Below are 14,671 nucleotides of genomic sequence, written 5' to 3' on the forward strand. Positions count from 1 at the left end.
TGTCAGGAAGAGTTATACATGATTAAAATGATTGAATAAAAAATTCAGTTAGAATTAGTTGTCAAGCTGATTGGGTAAAAAAACCCCAACCATACCCTTTATCTCATTAACTAATTAGCAATTTACATGTGATAGTCCTTCCTGCTATAGATGCTTCTATAGGATTAAACTCTGCTGCCAGTGTAGTCAGCTCAAGTCCAAGGAGGCAGAGCAATTTAATCAATTAACAAGCATTTATTAAATGAATCTTATTTTCCAGGGGGCAGCTAGGTGGCACAGTAGATAAAGCACTGGCCTTCAAGTCAGGAGAATCTAAGTTCAAATCTCACCTCAGACACTTATTAGCTATGTGACTCTGGGCAAGTCATTTAACCTGAATTATCTTAAGCACTGCATAATCCCACACATGTCAGCCAAATCCAACCACCACACACACAAAAAAAACAAACAAAAAACTAAATACTTTACAGATCTCTTCCCTTCATAATCAATTCCCACCTGTGCCCTCTGTCTAAATTTATTTCTATCATCTGCCCTAAGAATGTTCTTATGAGTTAGATGTAACATCTTCCCATGTAGGAATGTAAAGAGTTTAACCTTTTAACATAACTCTTAATTTCTTTTTCCTGTTTACCTTTTTATGCTTCTCTAGGTTCTTATATTTGAAAGTCAAATTTTCTTCTCAGTTCAGGTCTTTTCATTGCAAACACTTGAAAGTGCTCTTTTTCATTGTAATCCCATTTTTGCCCTGAGAGATTATACACAATTTTGCCAGATAGGTGATTCCTGGTGGTAATCCCAAATCCTTTGCCCTCTAGAATATCCTATTCCATGCTAGACCTGACTGTGGCTCCACAGTATTGAATTGTTTCTTTTTGGCAGCTTGTAATATTTTCTCCTTGAACTGGGATCTCCAAAAATTAGCTATAATATTCCTGGGAGTTTTCCTTTTGGAATCTCTTTCAGGAGGTAATTAGTAGATTCTTTCAATTTCTGTTTTACCTTCTGCTTATAGAATATCAGGACAATTTTCCCTGACAATTTCCTGGAAGATCATGTCTAAGCTCTTTCCTTGATCATGGTTTTCAGGTAGTCTAATTATTTTCAAATTATCTCTCCTGGTTCTCTTTTCCGGGTCAGCTGTTTTTCCAAGGAAATATTTCATATTGCCCTCTATTTTTTTATTCATTTGGATTTGCTTTATTGTGTCTTAGTTTCTTATAAAGTCACTAGCTTCCATTTGTTCAATCCTAATTCTTAGGCAATTATTTTCTTCAGAGAGCTTTTATATCTCCTTTTCCATTTGGCTTTTCAAGCTGCTGATTTTTTTCATGACTTTCCTGCATCACTCACATTTCTTTTTCCATTTCCCCCCCTACCTCTCTTACTTTGTCTTCAAAACCCGTTTTGAGTACCTCTATGGCCTGAGACCAATGCATATTTTTCTTGGAAGCTTTGGATGTAGGTGCCCTGATGTTGCTATCCTCTTCTGAGGGTGGACCTTGGTCTTCCTTGTTACTGAAGAAACTTTCTATGGTTCTCAACTTTCTCTGCTTACTTATCTTGCCCATCTTTTACTTGACTTTTAACTCCCTCTTAAAGTGGGGCCCTACCATGTCCCAAGCTTTAGAGGGTCCCAACTGTTTTGGTTTAAGGAAAGTCAGGTTCTTCACTTGCCTGGCCTGTTCCCTGGTCTATAGACAACTGCAGGCCAACTTGCTAATTAACCAGACATTAAAACCTTGTGTGTTGTGATTGTTAGCTTTAATGGGCCTGCTCCCCTCCCACACCTGGGCCACTGCCACTCAATCCTACTTCCTGTTTCCCAGCAGGGCTGAAAAACCCAAGTTACTTCAGCACCAGCAGAGAACCTTTTAATATCCCCTCTGCCAACCACTCAGCCCTTTCATCAGACCATGAGTTTAGTTCCAGACAGCAATGGTGCTGCAGCTGATTCAGAGGCTCTGGGGGTCTCTTTCCCTGTCTTGGGCTGCCTGGGACTGGATTTCTGTCAGTGTGACTGTGGGATTGGGCTCCACTCCTGCCTGGGCCCAGTAGTCCCCTCCTGCTGACATTCTAAACTGTCTTTGGCTGGAAAATGATCTCAGCCTGTTCTTTTTTGGGTTTTGCTGCTCCAGGAATTGTCCTATGCCATTATTTTGAGGGGTTTTTTTTGAGTGATCCTGTCATGAGTCCCGAGAGCTTACTGTATTTCCTCTGCCATCTTGATTCCGCAACAGAAATCAAGACATCAATTTTGATGATATTGCAATAATCCAGGAAGTTGTGAGGGACTGAACTAGGGTGCTGGGGTTGTGTGAGTGGAGAGGAGGGGATGGAGGAGACATATTATCAAGGTCGACAATATGAGGATTATGGAGAGGGGGTGGTGAGGAATTAGGAGGAATCGAGCCTGATTTTGAGGCTGTGAAACTCTTAAGATTTGGATAGCATTAATGCCCTCAACAGAAATTGGTAAAATCAGAAGAGGTGTTGGTTTTATAGAAAATGATAATAAGTTCAGTGTAAGAAAATTCACTTTGATATGCCTAAAGGATACTTGGTGGAAAATGTGTGATAGGTAGTTGATGATTGAGACTAGAGTCCAGGAAAGAGTATAAGGATGGATTATAGAAATCTGGGAGTCATCTATATACATATGATAATTGATCTCATTAGAGCTGATAAGATCATTGGGAGAGTTTATAGACAAAGAGACAAATTCAGCATAGAGCTTTAGGATATATACCAACAATTACAGAGTGGGATATGGATGATGCTTTGATAAACGAGACTTAGACAGGAAGGAGGAGCAGGAAAAGAAGGGAGAAAGTGATATCACATGCAGAAAATATCCAGAGTAGAGTATTCAACAGTCAAAAATGCTGTACAAAGGTCAACAAGGATGATTGTTGAGAAAAGACTATCAAGTTTGGCACGTAAGATATCACTGATAACTTTGGAAATACATGATGAGGTGGGAAGCAAGGATTTGAGAAGTGTGTAAGATGAGAGAAAGTGCATATAATCAGTGTAGACAACTTTTTTTTCTAGTACTTTGGCTATGACAGAGAAGAGATATATAAATTAATAACTTAAGATGATCGAAGATTAGAAGAAGTTTGCAAAGGATGAGGAAAAACTTTCAAACCTTATATAAAAACAAATGAAGCAATAGATTGGGACAGACTAAAGATTAGAGAGAAAGGTGATAATTATAGTACTAATCTGCTCCTGGAGAAGGTGTACAAACAGAATATGTGTTCGATTATGAGACAAAGGACTTGAGTTTTGAATCCTGGTTCTACTACTTACTACCTATATGTCCTTGAGTAAATGACTTTTCTTCATTTGGCCTCAGTTTCTTCCTCTATAAAATGATAATTGGACTGACTGACCTCTAATGTACCTCTAAGCTCAAAATCTTTGATGATTCAAGTTCCCAAACATAACATTTTCCTAGTTCCTGTGATTTCTCATATTCAATCTAGGGCAACCTGGTTTAGTAATTAGATATAGGAACTGCCTCATGGCCAGGTGCTGATATCTATAGCAATGCCCTATTCTTTTGGTTTAATGATTTTTACCCCCATGGTGGATTAGTTAATTGTTAACCTCTGTTTTTACTAAAGTTAGCCACAGTTTGGTGTCTGAAGAGTTAAGGAATGTTAACAGATAGAAACCATTTCACTGACTTGGTATTTTGTTTGTTTGTTTTTGTTTTTTTGGTGAGGCGATTGGGGTTAAGTGACTTGCCCAGGGTTACACAGCTAGTAAGTATCAAGTGTCTGAGGCCGGATTTGTACTCAGGTCCTCCTGACTCCAGGGCCAGTGCTCTATCCACTGCACCACCTAGCTGCCCCCATTTCACTGACTTCTTTTTTTTTGTGAGGCAATTGGGGTTAAGTGACTTGCCCAGGGTCACACAGCTAGTAAGTGTCAAGTGTCTGAGACCAGATTTGAACTCAGGTCCTCCTGATTCCAGGGCCGATGCTCTATCCACTGTGCCACCTAGCTGCTTCCATTTCCCTGACTTCTAAAGGATAAAGCATAGTAGTAGTTGTACTTTTGTGAATACTTCAAGACCTGTATTTTCACTGATGCAAGGATTCACTTCCTTGCCCCTCGCCCCCACAAAATGCCCAAAAGACCTTAACTCAATTTTGGGGTTGAAAAAATCAATAGTCTATAGCCAAACTGTTGATGGAAACTTTAAAACTCTTTCGTTAAGGAAATTTACTCGAAGACTCCTAAGCTTCATAGGACCTACCCAAGCTTGTGCTCCATGGACAGCATTAGAGAACTCAGGCTCACCTCCATGTCAGGAAGAGGCATTGGAGTGAGATTTTCGTGGAAGGATACACATATAAATTCATTTTTAACGTTTGAGTAGCATTGCTTTCTTTTTCCACAGTGACCATAATTACATGATTTTATTCATACTTTTATCCTTCTATGATATTCTTCACATTTCTGTGGTCCACAATGTTTGTTTGAAATTTTAAAAATTTACATGAACACATTGGCTGATAAAAAATATTTTAGAAAAGTATGCACAGTATGCCTTCAGTGAATTTTTATTGGTTTTGATTTATCAAGCCTCCCCATTAATAAAAAGTTGTAAATTTGTAATATGCTATATGTATCAAGTTTAAATTTGTTCTATATGAATTATATTTTGAAGAACTTTCACTGTTTAATTTGATCATTGATAATGCCATACTAAAGATTAGTGGAAATCTAGCAGTTCAATAGCTAAAGAAGTAAAAGTCTCCAGAGACAACCAGAATTCATAATCTGGACCAGAATCTAGTCCCCCTGATGGCATCTAAATACTCCATGAAGACAAGATTTCAAGGATTATAAATGAACATTTTTATTTTTTGTTTTTCCTTCTGTTACTATATATATGTATGTATATATATGTATATATACATATATATACACATATATACATATCATCTGTAATATGTATTTTCCCTTTCCTGTATTGTTATTAATATATTGTTTGTTAGCATAGGTTATGATATTCTGTTTTTTATTTATTGTTTATTATTTATTGTTCCATCAAGGAAACATCCTGTGTTTCTTGACAAAACAAAGGGGGGGATGTAAAGAATTAATTGTTATTTGAGGTTTGTATGACTCTATCTTTGGGCTAGAATTTTAAAAACTCTGGCCCACGCACTGGCCTGGGGCTCAGGTTCCACGCCTGCATAACAGAATGGTGCTCCACCCACTGGTTGTAGCCATTGCCATAGCACTGGCACCTTACATCATCACCACTCGCCAATGCCTGTATGGGCCTGGCAAAATTATAATGACTGGGAAGCCCAGTGAGAGCAGTCATGTGACTGTCAGTTACAGCTGCCAGCCAATTGACTTGGGGTTGTCTGCAGTCAGCCTGGGGTCTGCTGGGAAGGAGAAGGGAGTAGCTTGAAGCTAGAAAGTGACGGGATGTAGCTGTGTATTCTCAGCTGATCTCTGAATGGTGGTGTTATTCAGGTTGTATCATTTCCTTTCCCTCATTTTTTTTCCTTTCCCTTAATTCTACTGATCTTGCTTGTATTTTTAAGTTCATTCTTGTTGATAAACCCTGTTCTGTTTTTGAGGGAGGCTGTTAGTCTCCTTCCTTGCCCTAATATTGAGGCGAGCCATCTATCTAACACTCCCCAATTAAGATTTGGCCCCTACAAATTGGAAGAACCAATAACAATCATGAAAAGCATGAAAGCAAGGAATAGAACAAAAGGAAGATGAAGAGGTGGAGAAAAATAAATGTAAAGAGACAGAAATTTCACAATTAAATAAATAATCTTTCCTCTTTAAAATGGTTACCAGATAGCAGAATTAGTCTTTTCAAATTAACAATTTCCTAAATTAATTTTTATTCACAGACCTCCTGGCACATAGTAGGTGCTTAATAAATACTTACTGGTTATTTGATTGATTCTCAAAAAAACTCATAGCATTTTAGAATCAAGATAAGGAAGAAAAAAACCTTAATCCTATAACAGTAGTATCAAAGATAACAATTGAAATGTGTCATCAAATGACCTTGTTAAGCTCTCTGTCTACTCTTCTTTTGAAGTACAGAAATAAATTAATACCTACTACACTTGGAAACAAAAATACATCCAGAAACAGTTGGCCTTTTTGTAGTTAGCAAAATATTGTACTATCAGCTGATTGCAAAAGCCAGCTATAGTACTACTGTAACAGAATGAAATACTCTGTCACCCCTCTTAATGAGGGCATATCTCAAGTATTGACCCCTTGCACACTCAGTTTGCTAAAGAGATCTAGAAATGCCAAGGCTTTGAGAACAAGCTCTTCAAAGGGTATGGTTAACCTACTACTAATCTATATTCTCTATAGACCTTACTTTTGCTGGTAAGATATATTACATATTTTGACACCTTTCAAATATCTGTCTCTATATTTTGTAATGTATATGCTGTTAGTGGTCATTATTTCTTGGAAAAGTTTGCATTTCAGAAGAAAGTAAGCTCTTTGGGAGCAGGGACTATTTTAAGATTTGTCAGTACATCTGTAGCTCAGTAGCACAGTACCTGTAACAAATGAAACATTTACTACATATTTGTTGAATTGAATTGAAATTTAGTTAATATTTTAAAAGTTATTTAGGGAAGGAAAGTGTAGAATAAATACACATCATAGAAAACATTTTAATTATTAGTGATATCTTGCTCAACTCATTTTTTTTGGTAAAATATGGCTAGAAATAATCTTGGGACAAGTTCCTATACTGCTAGTGACAAAGTTGTTAGAATTTTGGACCTGGAGTCTGAAAGTTAGTTGTTTTAGCTGTTGAGTTCTTAAAGTAATATTTGACTCTCCATGACTCCATTTGAAGTTGTCTTCACAAAGATACTAGAGTGGTTTGCCATTTCATTCTCCATCTCATTCTATTGATGAGGAAACTGGGGCAAAAAAGGGTTAAGTGACTTGCCCTGGGTGACACTAGCCAGGCAAGTCACTTGACCTCTGTCTGCTTCAGTTTTGTCATCTATACGAAGCAGATAATAATAGCACCTACCTTGCGGGGTTGTGAGAATCAAATGAAGTTATAATTGTAAAGTGCTTTGCAAACCTTAAAGTACTATGTAAATGTGAACTATTAATTATATACATATTTAGTGTTCTGTGAATTAACATTAAAATTAATAATAATATTTGAATGTAAGATCACATTTTGTAGCATCCATTAAAGTATTTTGGGGGCAACCACAATAGCAGAAACAACAATGCAGATGGCATGGGCCTAAGTGCATTTTCACATGGTTTTGATTTCTTCCATTAGGGTTCTAAATTTCAAGAGGAAAAAATCAAACATCTTTTCATTCCAGGTTTTGGAGATTACATGCATGTGGCATAGATCTTTCTAGTAAAATATCATTTTTATCATAGATTAATATTATGTCTGTATGATTGTAAGCAACTTTTTAAATATAATGATGTTTTAGTTCCAGTAGAACCAGTCCTTGTAGAGTTTATTTGTGAAATTATCCAGGATTTTTTTATATGTTAATCTTCCATCTATTAGGTCAACAAACAAACAAGTACGTGCATCAACGATATTCAGTTTTGTGAGTGGATTTTTTAATATAGTGAATATGGTTTAAATCTGTGCTCCCAACTCCCAATGTTATTAGGAGATGCTGGAGTTCCATAGGGTAGCAGCTTGAGGATGCTTAAACATTTAGGTAGTCCACACACAATGGAATGTCTTCTTAAACTTGCATTTATGAACAAAACTAACACCCGTATTCTTGGCTAAAAGTTTTATGAGGCAAAATGTAGTTACTATATTTCAGGGCCCCAAATTTAAACTATGACATTTCTAGTTCTACATGAATCTAAGATATTTTGTAACTAAATTATATTCTGTATATAAATAGCTGTCAGTTCCCCTATAGGGGAAATATTTATGTGTCTAGTGTTTATATTTCTACCTGGACCCCTAACAGATATCTCAACCTATTAGCCAATAAATGTATCTAAATGGGAAGTGTTAATCAAATTTAAAATCAAATCATCCTCAGTGAATTGAATTTTTCAGTTGAATATTTTATGTATTTTAAAGGCTAAATCTTTTGGTTTCATTCTTTTTCACATTTAGTTTTGGACCATGAATACATGTAAATACAGTTATTGGTGCTATCCTCTAAAAATATACATTCTAAAATATTAGAATACATGTCATAGTTTATAGGAATCAAACTTGAGAAAAGGAACAGTTTTGACATTGAAACATTTTTGATGTCAATAGTCACATATTTGTACTAATACTAAAGCTAGGCTGACTTGGAATACATGGTTTTGGCCACATGAATCTAGATAAAACTGGTGCCCCACCCCCACCTCTTTAGTTAGTGCTTTATCAGTTGAGTGCTGGAAACATGAACCACTCCAACACCTGTCATGGTGGGAGTCCAGAAGACGTGGCCATCTTCTGCCCCTTGAAGATAGGCTTCCACTGGTAATCCAGGTCACTGTAGTGTTTTTTTTCCTGAAAGGTAGTGGCCCTGCAATATTGCCCCCTCTTGCTCTAAAGATCAGCTTCCAAAGGCAACCACAGACCACTGGAGCACCTGCATTGAGGTAGAAGGCCATGTGTTTTGAGACATCATAACTTCTACCCTGACGTGGAAAGCCAACTATCTCTATTTGCTTTCTAAAGACAATTTTCTTGAGGCAACCAGTGTATTCTAGCACTTGCTCTGAGGCAGGAGGCTATGGGATACTGGACCATATTAGTGTTTCTAAGGCAGGATGGCAACTAACATATGGCCATGCCACTTTCTGCCCAAGTTGTGAGACTATGTCACTATAGAGCACTGCAGTATCTGAAGCCACATTCTTCTCTCTTAATATACCAGTTATTATAGCACCTGTTCCGTGTAGGAAAGCTAGTAACTCCAGGTGGTACCAGTGCATATCTTCTGAGTCAGAAAGTAATGCAATTTCAGGGTACTTAAGTACTTGCTCTAGCAAAGGCAGGAGACTACAGGATACCTGCACTTCCCTACCCCCCTCAAAAACCAGCTTCAGGATAAACTCTAGGCCACTCAAGTGTCTCCATTTCTCTGGCCTGTACTTGAGGGAGGAGATGATACAGTTCCAGAACATGGGAGACCCTGAAGGCCTTGAAAACTTGGGGTACTCAATCACCTGCCCCAGGGTGGAGCACTCTGGGAGCCCCAAGATAGAAGACCATAGCAATGTCACCTCCCATCTTAAGATCAGCTTCCCTTGGGTCACTAGCCAACTAAAGTACCTGCTAAAGAAGGAAGTTCAGCTCCAGATACCTATTGCCTTCTGAAGAAAAATTTATGGCCCTCTTCCTCTAACTCTAACTTTATATCCTCTCATTGCTACTTCCAACTTCCTGACTGGATCTGTGGACTTCCAGACAAATTGGAACACACTTCCTTTTACTCTTATCCTTCTATGACAAAGAAGTGATTTAAACAGTCTTTTCTGCAGTGGGCCTTTCCCAGTTTCCCCAGGAGCCAGAGCATTTCTGTGGAAGCAAAGCTTCTCTACTCTATGATACTAATTATTTTCATATTATTTCTCCTACTAGAATGTAAGCTTTTTGAGAACTATAGACTGATTTTATACGTATAATGGTATTTTCCACATAATATTTAATAAATGTTTGTTTATTGGTAGATTGATTGATCTTGTACCACACACATGTGTTTCATTTTTTTCTTTTGTTGTATTTTCATTCTGTTATTTTTTAAGAATGATAGCTATTCTAAAGACACATGAAAGAAAGATAAAGCGTGTAAAGAGCACACTTCAATGACTGTTAGAGAGATTGTAGCAACTGTAGATGTGAGAAAGTCAAGTGTATCAAGTGCTATTTAGGACTATAATGAAATATTCACACTAAAGTTCAGTGTAAAATGCAGTCAAAAATGTTGGTGTAGAACAACCTAACATTCTCATGAAATCAGGACTTTCAGAGGGGCCTAGCATATATACACACTTACCATTATACCAAGGAAAAGAAAACACTTCTCATGGAAAAAACAATACAAAGACTGTCAAACTAAACATTAAAAGTGGCTTTATTTTTTTCTGATGAATCTTATTTATAGAGACAGGTAAATGGTCCAGTAGAGAGAATGTTAACCCTGGTATCAGGAGGACCTGAGTTCAACCATGGCTTCAGATAGTTACTAGTTCTGTGACCCTGGGTAATCACTTAACCTATATTTGTCTTAGTTTCCTCAACTGTAAAGTGAGGATAATAATAATTACCTCCCAGAGTTGTGAATATCAAAAAAAAATATTTGTTTGTTTGGCCAGTAAATGAGGGTTAAGTGACTTGCTCAGGGTCACACAGATAGTTAAGTGTCAAGTGTCTGAGGCTGGATTTGAATTCAGGTCCTCCTGAATGCAGAGTGGATGTTATATCCACTGCGCCACCTAGCTGCCCTTCAAACAAAATTTTTGTAAAATAGCACAGTGCCTGAAACATAGTGGACACTTAATAAATATTCTTTCCTTCCTTTTTCATTCAAGGATCTACTAAATCCCTTGACTGAAGTATCAGTGTTCTTGTAAGATTTGGTCATCATAAACAAACAGTAATATATTTATCCAAGAAAATATTTGATACAGTTTTACTTCCCATCCCCAAGACCATTTTCTCCTGGATCCACAGACTTGAGTTCCCCCATAGTTCTTGAAATCTTGCCACTATTGAAGAAATGATAAACTCTGTGCACACACACACACACACACACACACACACACACACAGAAATAGATATCTATAGCTACCTATACACATATATAGGTTTACCTAAATGGAGATGAAATGCTGCAAAATATCTTCACCCCATATGAGACATCACACCATTAAATGGAAATAAACAAATTTAAATGATGTTGGAACATCCCTGACTAAGATAACATTGAAAATCTATGGATTTAAATCAAAGACATATTTTCTCAAATATCTTAATATCTATTGCACTAAAATCATAGTACCATAATAAATTAAAGAATATGTAAAAACTTAGTGCTAAATTGTATTTTTAAAAATGTAGCAAAAAGAGGACATATTGCAGATTCAACACTTTATATAGGAAAAAAACTATAAGTTTTATTTTATGTCAATAAATTTAATTATTTTACTTTGTGCAAACTACTTTGTATTGCATAGGTATAACATATGTTATGTGTTCTTAACTTTTGTTTTTTACCTTTACTTGTCATTCTATTTTTATTTTCCATTTTCCTCTTTGTTTGAGAGAATATGGATATATGGGGTCTTATTGGTGGATACATTATCTACTCAGTTGATTAAGGCTTCCTGAAGAGGAAAATATGAATAGTTTAAAAAATACATGATAGGGGCAGCTAGGTGGCGCAGTGGATAGAGCACTGGCCCTGGAGTCAGGAATACCTGAGTTCAAATCTGGCCTCAGACACTTAACACTTACTAGCTGTGTGACCCTGGGCAAGTCACTTAACCCCAATTGCCTCACTAAAAAAATAAAATAAAATAAAATAAAAATAAATAAAAAATACATGATAGAGGGGGTGGCTAGGTGGCACAGTGAATAAAGCACTGGCCCTGGATTCAGGAGTACCTGAGTTCAAATCCGGCCTCAGACACTTGACACTTACTAGCTGTGTGACCCTGGGCAAGTCGCTTAACCCCCATTGCCCTGCAAAAAACAAAAAACAAAACAAAACAAAACAAAAAATACATGATAGAAACTTGTTCAAAAAAGAGAGCAGATTATTTATGTTATAGAGCTCCCTCACATTATTATATAGCTATTTTTTTTCCTTTCCTTTATCTTGAGATAGGAGAACACATTCTTCACTTAGAAAAAATACAAAGCAAATAATGTATACTGAATGTAATCTGAAAAGAAAGTCCAAGTTTATAAGGGTTGCAGCGGGAAGGATAGCCAATGCCATCTAATTTTCCATCATATTTTCTAAAGGATAACTTATCATGCCAAATTAGAGGTTATACTTATTTTTCTAAGTCTTTATTCAGTATGGAGCTAATGAAAATGCAGAATTATATTGGGTTCCACAAATATTTTAGTGAATTTTTGTGTCTTTATTTTTCTATAAATAGGTACTTGGGATATCACTGTAAAGACTAGTAATGTTTTATCCAGTGGTATAAACCCTAAGATGGCCTTCATTGTATGCTGTGAACGAGGCACTTGTGCACCAGTTATATTTCCAAAAGGCTCACTTCGAAGAGCTCATATCTATAGGACCACAGTGGAAATAGATAGAAATTATGGAGCCATAAAGAAAGTACGTTTGCAAGTAGAAGATGCCGAGGAAGGGGAAGTCTGGCATTGCCATGAGGTAAAATTATTAAAGCATGTATATATCTATATCTATATCTATATCTATATCTATATCTATATCTATATCTATATCTATATCTATATCTATATCTATATCTATATCTATATCTATATCTATATCTATATCTATATCTATATCTATATCTATATCTATATCTATATCTATATCTATGCCTATGCCTATGCCTATGTCTATACCTATGTCTATACCTATGTCTATACCTGTATCTATACCTGTATCTATACCTATGTCTGTCTATATGTCTATGTCTATGTCTCTGCCTATGCCTATGCCTATGCCTATGCCTATGCTTATGCTTATGCGTATGCCTGTGTCTTTGTCTGGATCTGTGTCTGTATCAATATATAAATTTGATATTATAAAATATAAAAAAGAGAACAGGATTTGAGTATGTGCAAGTTCCTAGTGGGCAAAGACCACGGTATATTAGAGATAGATATTAAACATACATGTGTTTGTATATATATAAACATACATGCATGTACAGTAACATATATATATATATATTGTACAAGATTTTCAGTGATGTTATATCATGGTCTTAATATCATTTTAAAAAATAGTCCACTTAGATTCATTACTGTGTAACTTTCATTATTTAAAAAAAAATAATAATGTGAGTAGCAAAGAGTCTTATCACCATGATTTCAAGAGCAATATGAGACCATTCTTTGGTTTTATGGAATTTGGAGAGTAATAGTGTGATTATCTAGATTTCCAGTGGATATCTATGCTAGTTTTCATAGCTCAAAGTTTTAGTTTATTACTGTTTTTCCACAGGTCAGACCTAGTATAGCTTTTTAGGCATGGGTTGTTGGGGAATTATTTTGATAATTGCAAATAGACTTTTACATATTCTGGACCTATAATCCAAGACAAGCAACAAACTGAAAGACTGAAATGCCACCCCCCCCATATCTGCCACTTACATGTGCTAAAGAGGAAATTAATAACAAAAATGACACTTTTTACTCTGATGTCTAAGATACTAAAATGAAAGCCTTGGATCACATCAAAACTTCCCTGGTAGTAGAGCAACAGTAGAGCCTATTTCATTTATATTCATAATGAGAAAAAGTCTCAAGGAAGAAGTCTTTCTTTTTAAGTTTTTAATATGCTTTTATCTGAGAGCATCTTATGCTCTTTTTTTTTTTTGTTACAAAAGAAAAAAACAACTTGTTTCAGCACTTGCTAATGATGGTACCAATTATGTGATTAAACAAAGAGCAGCCATTCATTGACAAGCTCACTTCTCGTTTTTGCTTTCTCTCTATTAAAGATGGCTGCATTTGGTGGGTTGGTCAACTTTATACTAAATATTGCAGGCCAAGGGAGCTCAGACACAGTTCTGTGTTGAGAACTGTGCTTACTAATGAATACCCGGGAGAAAAGAGCCCTGTATGAAAGCTGGTATTGTGACCCCAAGGCAAGTTAAAAGAAAAGGACCCCTGAAGTCATCAGTATGATGATAATTCATTCTCAAAGATCTTCACAGAAGCCAGCTCAATGTGGCATTGCCCTTCCCTGGAAGTGTTAAACATGGTAGGTTTTCTCAGGACAATGCATGGTGCCTCCTGCTGTCTCTATTGTCAGATTAGAATCACTGTATAATAATCACCCTTATCATCTCTTCTTGCAACCCTACAGGGAAGAATTAGCTAATTGTCTGTTAAAGTCTTTGAAATGAATACATTCACGGAACTTGAAGGGAAGTTGAGAGTATTCTGGACAGTCTTGATGGTATTAAGCATTTAGGGTGGAGAAATGCTAAGTATATTTGTAAACAGGAACATTCTTCTCCCCCACCCCAATGCATACACATATACACACATAAATTTAATAAGATTTTTGCTCATCACACACTTGACACCAAAAATAATTGCCTTAGTGATTGTTCTTAAGTTTTTTCTTCTTATCTTGCTTACTTTTTTTTTTACTTTTTTTTTTTTTTAGTGGGGCAATTGGGGTTAAGTGACTTGCCCAGGGTCACACATCTAGTAAGTGTTAAGTGTCTGAGGCCAGATTTGAACTCAGGTACTCCTGACTCCAGGGCCAGTGCTCGATCCACTGCGCCACCTAGCTGCCCCTTGCTTGCTTTTTTTTTTTTTTGTGGGGCAATGAGGGTTAAGTGACTTGCCCAGGGTCACACAGCTATTAAGTGTCACCTAGCTGCCCCCCCTTGCTTATTTTTTAATGAAATGAATCACATATAGTATCATTAAGCTAGATAATGTTTTGCTCAGTGTTATGTGGTATCTCACTAAGTG

General features: G+C 36.4%; 1 protein-coding gene across 1 annotated transcript in view; it reads left to right on the forward strand.

The window, feature by feature from the left end:
- RP1 (RP1 axonemal microtubule associated) overlaps nt 1–14,671 on the forward strand; it is a 715,393-nt gene that overhangs the window by 583,669 nt on the left and 117,053 nt on the right. The window contains exon 46 of the mRNA XM_043976222.1: nt 12,139–12,380. Within this exon, the coding sequence (XP_043832157.1) occupies nt 12,139–12,380 (242 nt within the window). The remainder of the gene's footprint in view (nt 1–12,138; nt 12,381–14,671) is intronic.

This window comes from Dromiciops gliroides, chromosome 1, assembly GCF_019393635.1.
Source record: "Dromiciops gliroides isolate mDroGli1 chromosome 1, mDroGli1.pri, whole genome shotgun sequence".
Taxonomy (NCBI): domain Eukaryota; kingdom Metazoa; phylum Chordata; class Mammalia; order Microbiotheria; family Microbiotheriidae; genus Dromiciops; species Dromiciops gliroides.